At 35.2% G+C, this 10,780-nt stretch overlaps 1 protein-coding gene across 1 annotated transcript; it reads left to right on the top strand.

Annotated features, from left to right (window-relative positions):
* The first annotated feature begins 782 nt into the window (after window positions 1-782).
* On the top strand, window positions 783-1,391 carry LOC149536211 (dehydration-responsive element-binding protein 1A-like). The gene has a single exon (XM_089806821.1). It carries the CDS (start codon window positions 783-785, stop codon window positions 1,389-1,391), a length of 609 nt encoding a protein of 202 aa, XP_089662947.1.
* Window positions 1,392-10,780: the final 9,389 nt, after the last annotated feature.

Raw genomic sequence — 10,780 nt, forward strand, 5'->3', positions numbered from 1 at the left:
GCTCAATAGTGACCTCTGTCAGATGTGTAGTTACACGCGCTTCTGCTAACAACGTGCCTTGCAGTATACTCCAAAAATGACGAATTAAGTGTTCAACACCCCTTTTGGTCATACAAAAGTTTAGTTTGTTTAGTTAAAAACAGAAGCTGTTCTGATCAGTAAGGGCTCAAATGTCGGCCGTTGTTTCTCTTCTTATTTGGAGGCTCAATAGGCTTCCCTTGCTGCGAATACAAAGCAAGCCGATTAAGGTGTGCGATTAATCATGAAAACAGAACAATGTACTAAGTGAAGGAAATTGACCAATCAATACAGCACAGAGTTTCATGTACCTAACAGGCGTGCTTATTTCAACCAGATAATGATGTCAAAATGATCTAGGACAACAGTTTTATAATTTATTTTAAGACCATGTTGCCCTAAATGTTGCAATTAGATCGAAGGTTTCGCTTTATCGAAATATTAGATTCAGTTGTTTATGTCAATAATGGTAATAAAAACCATACAAATATAAGAGCATCTAACACTATATAAGTAGATCCTGGTTTTGTGTTAATGATATGCAGCTAGATGTGCCATTGTTAAGAAGAAAAAGTTATATTGCTACTTTTATAGTCTCAAAGTATGAATCAGCTTTTCGTTTTTATCTGCTGATAGGGTGAATGCAAGATTGATAGTTTTTGTATTGCGCTATCACAAGGCATTCTAATTGCTATACATGTACATTCAATTGAGGTTTTGTAATACTGAAATTTCGTTGCTTGTTTAAGCCCTTTCCATTATTGATGGGGAAAGAATGTAAAAGTGTAAATGCAAATAGTAGGGGAACAAAGCATCCCACCTACATAGGTGTGAGGAAGAGGAAGTGGGGAGTGTGGGTATCAGAAATAAGAGAGCCGAGGAAGGAGAAGAGGATATGGTTGGGTACATTTCCCACACCAGAGATGGCAGCTCGTGCACATGATGCAGCTTCATTTGCCTTAAGAGGCGAGTCGGCCAATCTCAATTTCCCTGAATTGATTCACTCCCTTCCTCGCCCTGCAACTTCCTCTGCAATAGATATTCAGGCTGCTGCTGTCCAAGCTGCATACTTTTCTTCTGAAGAGCAAGAGAAGCAACAAGTAGCACAGTCGTGCTCCAACATCAAGACTGATGAAAAGAACAATGGTTATCTTGACTCAGAATCCACATTACACAATCAATGTGAGTTCAGTGATATTTCAGGAACTGGAATAATAAACAATGATTTTGATGATTCCTGGCTTGATTGGCCAAACTTGCTAATGAATTTTGCAGATAGAGTGCAGATAGGATCTTTTCTTCTGTTTCATAACCCATTTACTGATGATGAAGTACAAGATCAGTACTTTGCATCGCTGTGGGATTTCACTTAGAATGTTAAAGTAAGGCTACACGAGCAATGGAGTCTTCATGAGTTTTTGTAGTTCAGTCTCATGGGAAATGTGTTAGTGCCAACTACTAAAAAAAACAAGTAGATCATAAAGATGGGCAGTTAAAAGTAATTAGGGCTTCGATAGGCTTCGAGTGGATTAGTAAGGTTAGTCTCGTATAACTACTCTTGAGATAAAGGAAAAGTTAAAGCTATATGAATGCTTCATTGAAATCAAGTATTTACAAACGATTATATATTGAACGATGCATATATCATGTACCCTAGATGATGTTCTTTAAAATGCGTTTACAGAACTTCTGCTTTCGACTTATATGTACATGGAAAAAAAATTCCAACTTCAATTTTCTCTATTTGTTGAACTCCTAGTATCACTCTTGAGTGTGGTTTCGAGCAATGGCTAAAACGCCTACTCTATTCTTAGAGAATCTGGTTATCCATGAAGGCAATGTTTGATTTGAATGGGGTATATCTCAATGTTATTTATAGATAGCTTTGCTTTGTGGTCAAAGAGCAGACTCAACTTATTATAGCTAAAGTGGTTCTATAGAATGAAATCAAATATTTGTAGCCATTCAATATCAGATAATAAGTCTTATGGTGTAACCTCTTCAACCTAATCGCTTTTCATGTTGAAGCCACACAGTTTATAAGCTCTTTAAGAACCATTAAACCTATTTGTACTGTTATAAAGAATTGTACATTAATGTCAGAGAATTTTTAATTAATGAAAATATGGTTGAATGGATAAAAACTTATTTGTCTGGCTCATTTCGAATGTAATAACTTAATTTAAAAACTCTATAATATTTTTCAATTTAAATTTATTTCAAATTATTATTAAACAAATTAAAGGTATTGAACTTCAATAATTTTAACATGATATCTGACAGCAATAATAATAAATGTGTAGCTTACCAATACCAATATTTAAAAGTGTGGCAAATCTAATTGTGTTTTTCTTATCTTTAATATAATCATGACTTTATTGTATTTGCATAAATGACAAATTTAATTATGGGGGCATCACATGACCTCTTTTAGTAACTGATCTCATTGCTTGATTATAGTTGATCTTCAATCTAATCAGAATATTTTTTTAGTTATCTTGAAGGTATGCATTTCTTATATACACATAATATGTAATTTATTAGTTCCTATAAAATTTGACTAAACTTATGATATTTTTTCAAAAAGATAAAATTTTAAATAATTATTATATAGTACATTAGATATTTATACTATTAGAACTATTATATAATAATAGAAATAAATAAATTACATGTTCATATTTATTTATCCTAAACAAATTATGATATTTAAACTTAAATTGATAATTATTAAGTTTTAGTATTATCCACTTTGACATTTTTAAGTGTGTGTGTCTATATATATATAAACATTTTCTGAATTTTAAACAATCCTACTTAATTTTGGAACTTAGTTGCTATGCAACCTTGTTTGTTATATTTTTTTAATATTAAAATATTAGATATTTTTTTAGCCATTTACTAATAAATTATACATTTGACTATGATCAATGATAAATTTACTAATCTTGAATTTTGAGTTTTAAGTTTACCTTGTTTTTTTAGTTTTTTAATTGTTTTCAACATTTTTTTTTGTTTTCTTAAAATTGATTTCTAAAAAGACAACACAAACAATGGATTCTTTGTAGTTCAGTGTCATGGGAGATTGGTTAGTGTCAACTATTGAAAAACAACTAGATCATAAAGATGGATCGTTAAAAGTTATTAAGGCTTCAATACAAGTGGATTAGCAAGGTTAGTATCCTATAATTACTACTATTGAGATGAAGGAAAAGGGAGTAGCAAGGTTAGTCTCCTATAATTAGTCCTGTTGAAATGAAGGAATTAATGCTTCCATTGAAATAATGTACAAACGATTATATTTTGAAATGCTACATATAGCTTATACCCAAAACGATGTTTTTAAAAAATTTATTTGTACAACTTCTACTTTAGGTTTTCAACATATAAGTGTATGCTTTCTTCTGAAGTTTGACTTATTATATGTACATGCCAAAAGTTTTCAACTTAAATTCTCGCTATAAGTTCATGTCTCACTAGTGAAATGTGCTTTTGTCCAATGGTTATTTGGTTCATGTCTTTGATGTTTGTATATTCAAAACATAAAAATTTGAAAGGATTGTTTTATTCAGATATTCTTAAATATCATGTGTTAAGGAAAAACTTTAAGTTGATTTTTTTTCACTATTAAATATTTTAGTTTATGAATGAAATATTAGTACTTAATATTTAAGTCATCTTAAAAATTGTTGTTCATAAAATCAAGTTAGATTTGAAAACAACTCTGCATATATCATTATGAGATCATTATGCATATATCAATGCTATTTGCAAACAACATTGCATTCTTCAAAATACATTAAAGAAAATGCATTAAAGAAAAAAAGATTTTTTTCAAAATCACTAAAACATATTGATTTTTTTTTGAAAATTCTATCACAAAATATGTAGATCATGAATATCAAATGAAGAATTTTTTTTAAAAAAATATCAATATGCTTTTGATTTTTTAAAATTTGTTTATTATAGCTAAGGTGGTTAGTAGAATGCTATTTTTACTATTTTAAATAATTGCATATTAATATCACTAGAACTTTTTCTCATTGAAATATAGTTGAATGAATGAAAAACATGCATTTGTCTATATCATTTGTATTCTCATTGAAATATATACAATATCAATTTTTTTTGTTATATTTCTTTTTATTTTGTATATTCAACAATTAGATGTAATAGAAATAGTATTAAATATTATATTAATGAATATATATAGGAAATTAAATCTAAACAAATAGTTATATAATATAATTATTACTTTTTAATTATGTACTATTTAATATTTTAGCATTATAATATGTATTATAAAATAATATAGTATAAATTAACTTTATATATTACTTATTATTTTTATACATTTAAAAAAAATTATGTTGTGCTTTAAAGAAGAAATATTACATAAAAATAATAAATTACTTCACAATGTTGATGTTTATAGGAAAAATAATAGAAGATATATTCTTCATGTATTATTTTATTTTATTTGAAAAAAGAGGGGTAAAAATTTATTCAATCAAATCCATGTTACAGAGCAAAGGCCGAAGGCCCAAAAGAAGACTACATACTCCTATCCTCTAGTAACAACTTATCAATGATCTCACAATACTCAGAAGGTAACTCATCCCTACCGTTAATATCCCATCTACCCACATTCTCTAAAGCCCACTTTGCCACATAGTCCGCCACTCTATTCCATTCACAAGGGATATGATGAAAGGAAACAGAGTCTAAGGAACTACAAAAACTAAGAATTTTTCTGGCCAAAGAGGCAAGGTGCAAACTAACATCTTCCAACCTCTGGTTATCTAGTATATCCACAAAAATATGAGAGTCAAACTCACAGATAATCTTTCGCCACCCTAAAGAACAACCACACTCAATAACAACCTTAATAGCTAGGGCCTCCATAAGATTATTAGAATGTTGACCCTTGTAAATTGAGTGGATAAAAACTACACCACCATCATTTCCTCTACCAATAGCCCCAATACTAGCATGACAAGGATTCCCGCAAGAAGACCCATCCATATTGATCTTCAAGACCCCAGTCAGGGGAGGAGACCACCTCCCATCCTAACAAACCCAATGCTTAACATGGCCAGGTCTTTTTCTGGAAGTACATCCCTAGCTATTATCTCCCAGGTTCAAATTCCTCACAATAACTGGATCCCCAAGATCGATAATAACAGACATATCACACTTTTCATAAATCATCTCTTGGAGCCTATTAAGAATCATCTTCCATAGTTGGGAGCTTCCTAATTTGGAATCACAAAAATTTTGTGATTCCTTTCCAACCAAAGGTTCTAGAGAATGAATATTGGTCCAACCATCTAGGCAACCTATAAGAAAGAAGTCTTCGTTGGAGGTTTTCCCAAGCTTTCCCAGAAATCAATGAGAGAAGTAGTGTGAATACAACCATGGCACCAAGCCTTTCACCATCTATGTCATATCTCTCTTGAGAAAGGGTAGAGAAAAAACAAGTGGGAGGTACACTCCTCATTGTGCAAAAAAAGAAAACAAATCGAAGGTCCTTGAAAATCTTGTTTGCAAAGATTCTCCCAAGTGAGGCATTTCTTCTGAGCCAACAACCATAAGAAAAAGTTACATTTTGGCCATGAAAAATCACTCCAAACCTTCTTCCACCAGTGCACTTCTACCAGATCATGTAAGTTCCTATGAAGAGTAGCATAGCCTTGAGCCACTATAAATTTACCTTTTGGACTAGGACTCCAAGCCAAGCTATCCCTCCCAATGAGAGAACTACAAAACCTATTCTCCAAAACTCTAGAGAGAAGGGCATGATCCTCTTCAGAGCCACCCTCTGGCCACTCCTAAGAATCCTTCCAGCAAGTCACCTCAACTTGACCCAGGCGCTTGATGGTCTTAAAATGTTCCACCTTAAGCCAACCTACATTAGTAAAAGAATGAGAAAGGGGTAGAAGTTGGGGAAAACTAGAAATAATGGGAGGATGGCCATCCCAAGAGTCCTGCCAAAATAGAGTATCTAAGCCTCTATTACAAATCTAGAAGAGACCCTCCTTAACAAGTTGGGCTCCCTTCTTAAGTGTATCCCAAATATAGGAGCCTTTACCCACCAAAGGAAGACGTGGCACCTTAGAGGAATCCACACTAGGAAAGTACTCAAGGGAAAGAAACTTGGCCCAATCTTGAACTTGGTTCTTACACCATCGCTAGTACAATTTGGCAACCAAGGCTGTGACAACAAGACCCTTCAAGCAAAGCCCAAGGCCACCCGCATGTTTTGGCCTACACACATACTCCCACTTGACCAAGCTCCACTCTAAGGATATAAAACTACTAGACCAAAGGAATTTCTAGGATAAAGCATCAAAGTCCCTCATAAAATTAGAAGGGGAACCTGAACACAAAACCTATAAATGGGTAGAGATTGCAACACAGTCTTTAACAAAACCACTCTCCTAGCAGAAGTTAACCATCTGTAAGTCCAGTGACTAACCTTACTCCTAAATTTATCCAAAATCCCCTACCAGTAGTCCCTCTGCTGAGCACCCAAGAACAAAGGGGCCCCGAGTTATATCAAAGGAAGGGAGCCAATTTGGAATCTACGAATTGTAGCAATCTTGTTTTGAATAAGCCAAGGAGTGTTAAAGAAATAAATAGAAGACTTATCATCATTAATTCTCTGACCTGAGGCTTTCAAATAGGTATCCATAGCTTTCCTAATATTCATTGCCTCACTGATTCTAGCCATGCCCATCAATCCACTATCATCCACAAACTAAAGATGAGAATACGAAGAAAGGTCATTTTTCCAACTCCAACCTTGGATAAGACCCTACTACACCTGAGCTTTTAGAAATTTGCCAAGACCCTCTGCCATGATAATGAACAAGTAAGGGGATAAAGGGTCTCCTTGCCAAAGTCCCTGAGAGGCGCAAAAAAAATCTAAAGGTTCTCCATTAATAAGAACTGAGAAGGAGGACGAGGTCACACAGCTAAGAATCCAATCAACCCACTCCTCAGCAAACCCAAAAGTCAAAATAATTTTCTATAAGAACTCTCAACTCACCCGATCATAGGCTTTTTCCATGTCCAGCTTGATGAACATAGCTTTCTCCCTAGAAGTAGCCATAGAGTGGACTATCTTCATTGCTATCACAACCCCATCCAAAAATTTTCTTTCATCAACAAAGCCACCTTGTTTAGCAGAGAACAAAAAACCAAGGAGTGGCTTAAGCTTCTTAGAAATCAATTTGGTGATGATCTTGTAGACAAAATTACATAATGCTATAGGCCTAAATTGATCCAACCGATTAGCCCCTTTCTTCTTAGGTATGAGAGCCAAGAAGGTAGAGTTCAAAGATTTCAGCATTTGTTTATTCCTATATGATTCCTGGACCACATCTAGGAGATCATACTTTATTATCTCCTAGAATTCCTCGAAAAATTCAATCAAAAACTCATCTAGACTAGGGGCATTACCTTTCTTCATATCAAATACAACTTTCTCCAATTCTGGAAGCAACATAGGGCTTAAGAGGGTTCCATTCACTCTGTAGAGACTAGGTGAGGGATATAATTCAGGATGTCTCCCTTGTCAGGCCCAACAAAAGGATCCTCCCTAGAAAAGAGATCTGAGAAGTAATTGAGTACTTCCCTAGAAATATCTTCACAAGAAAAGATTTGAGTTCCATCAGTTAAGACAAGAGAGGAGAGAGAGTTCCCATGCCTTCGTGCCTTAACATAGTTGTGGAAAAAAGTAGTGTTCCTATCCCCCTCTTGAAGACAATAAATAAAAGATTTTTGCTTCCAGAAAATCTCCTCCAAAAGCTCCCATTCTTCCAAATTCTTAAGAGCTAAGGACTCAGCTTCACTCAGCTCAGAGTTTAACCCATGGTTACGAATCTAGTGAGAAATATTATCTAGCTTGGTTTGAGCAGTAGTCTTCTGAACATGTAGATATCTGAAACATTTTTTATTCCATCTCTTAAGCCTATACTTCACATCTTGAAGCCTCTTACTAAAAGTATACATGGCTGTACCATGATCAGGCATCCCCTCATACCACCAATCCACCATAAGATTAGGTAAAGAAAAGTATCTGAACCACATCAACTGGAATTTGAAAGAGGGATTCTTTGTGACTCCGTATGAAGTGATGGAAAGCTTAACGGGCTAGTGATCCGATCCCCTCTAGTCAAGAATTTCATAATTGGCGATACACCTATTGTCCATCCAATAGCAAGAAATCAAAAATATATCAAGCCTTTCCGAGATAGCTTCACCACCACATCTCCGATTATTCCATGTAAAGACACCATTAGTTGGCTTCACATCAATGAGAAAAAATGAGCCAATCATATCTCTAAGCAGATTTGAAGATGGGTCCAGCCTAGCTAGCCCACCTCTTTTTTCCTCTAGACTAGTAATTGCATTAAAATATCCCCCATAATCCATGGGAGAAAAGGGTCCAGGGATTAGATGAATCTAATATGAGCCCATAACTGGGATTTACCTAAAAATTCTGTAGGAGCATAAATATTAGATAAAAGGCACCTTTCTCCATTCTCAAAGCTAGCGATAATCAAAGAAATGGAGAACCAACTAGAGATCCACCATAATTGGGAGACTTTCCTTGGGTCCTAGAAACAAGCCACCCCTCCAGAAATATTCAAGGTGCCCACCCCCTGCCAAGAGCCCTAGGGCAAGGTATGCGCAACACAATTAGCCAATCCATCCAATGAAAGTTTAGTTTCTTGAATAAAGACCATATCAGGAGACTGAGACTCAATTAATCTATGAACAACCTTTTGTCTGGGGATGTTGTTCAACCCCCTTACATTCCATGATAGCACAATCATTTATGGGGGTGGAAGAAATGAGAATAAATGGGTTTCAAAGACCCAGACTTAAGAAAATTTTCACCCATTATCTTCACTTTCTCTTGATTAGTCTTCCTACCACTTTTTGATGGTTTATCTAAAGGCCCCTTTTTGAAGGATTTTTGTTGTATGCCTAAAACAAGAGGAGCCTTATTACTATTTGTAGAATCAGAGGTCCCCTTAGGCATAAGGGGGTCAAGAGCTACTAAGACCAGGCCCTTCTAGCCCTATGATTCATGAAGATCCTTGATAACCTGAATAGGAGGGGGCAAATCAATATCCAACTACTTGAACTGTAGGTCCCCTATAAAAAGAGTCTGATCCTCTCTCTACATATCCCCTACTTGAATCTCATGTTGACTTTTGGCCTCAGAAAAGAGCTCAAATGATATACCTTCCTCTTAGACCATGTCTCCAAGAGCATCAATCCGCCTATCCATCTAGGTTCTCTTCTTACCATTGCCCTTGTTACAAGATATAACCTGAGTAAATACCTCACTATCAGTAGGTCCATTAGATACTGTAGCCTTTCCATTTTCCTCCCTAGGGGGACCTAGAGTATCCAAGGAGGGGTTCTTATACCTAGGGCATTTGCGAAGTAGATGCTCATATTCATGGTAGATCCTACATCTAAATGGTAGGGTCTCGTAATCCAACTGCTGAATCCAAGAAACTGAGCCCATACAAATCTCCATAGAATTTGGCAATGGATTATTTAAATCAACTTCTACAGAAATATGAGCAAAAGAGGTTACCTTACAATCTTGAGTCTATGTAGCCAATCCCACAGGTTTTTCCAGAAGCATTGAGATTGAGTGAAGAATATCTTCTAGGCTCCAGAATTCCAAAGGAAGTCTCGGCAAGTGAACCAATACCAAAACTTGAGAGGGGATTTCCTCAGTAGAATTAAAGCTCATGTGGCAAGGCTTGATGAATAGCCCCATATGATTGAAGAAATAAGGGCCACCTTCAAAAGCCTTATTCCTATCCAACATGCTTGAGAAGATAACCATAAAATAATTATTAGCTACTAGCAGAATCTCCATATCTCCTTCTGGGTTCCACACCCGACAGGCCTAAGAATCCAACATAGGCAATGAAAGGAAAAGTCCTAGAAATTTTCAAATTAGAGCATGATTACTTCAATACTCAACATCCTCCAAAACCTGTTTAGGTTGAATAACCACAATTGGCCAAACCTCGACTTTCTACAAACATCCATTAATTTTTTTTAATCAGAATTTCCCATTTGAAGAAGATCCTCCTTCCCTTGATTGGGGTTTACCATTCAAAGCCTTACTACTAGCATGCACCACTGAAGCTAGCTCACCCATCTCCAAATCTCACCAGAAGGCAAGGGGAAGGCATCACCAGGATCCCCCATTCACCCCAAACTTGGATTTAGCAAAAAAAAGAGGGAAAGATGGAGAAGAAGCCCCTCAAATCCACACCACCGCAGACCTCTAGCAAGGATGTGGCTATGGCAAAAAGTGGTCTGTAGGTGATCACCCACAGCTGGAAGAGGATTAGGCACCAACACAACAATATTTATGCAATCAACAATAAGCAATGGCCTCAAAATAGTGGATAGAATCATCTTAAGGAGGAAGAAAGGACATAGGTTGGGCTAGGGCACGCAAGCCCTAGTAGCAAACCATGAATTGCATGCTATCCTCTCTTTCATCCATGTATTATTTTATTAATAGTAGTTTGTGAATTTAATAATTGTGTATATTTCTATAATTATCAATACATTGTGAAAATCTTGCCAAATAAATTCAACCAACTATAATGGAGATAAATATTTTTTAGTAATATATTACATTGATAAAAATATGAAAACTTTAGAAAAATTGAAATGAGGTAAAAATACTTGCATAATATGTTCAAAACTAATT

This window comes from Cupressus sempervirens, chromosome 10 (genome assembly GCF_028749045.1).
Source record: "Cupressus sempervirens isolate cs-2001-9-10 chromosome 10, ASM2874904v1, whole genome shotgun sequence".
Classification (NCBI taxonomy): domain Eukaryota; kingdom Viridiplantae; phylum Streptophyta; class Pinopsida; order Cupressales; family Cupressaceae; genus Cupressus; species Cupressus sempervirens.

Excerpts from the sequence above, each read along its gene's own strand:
- LOC149536211 (XM_089806821.1), top strand. The coding sequence starts at position 783 with ATGGGGAAAGAATGTAAAAGTGTAAATGCAAATAGTAGGGGAACAAAG.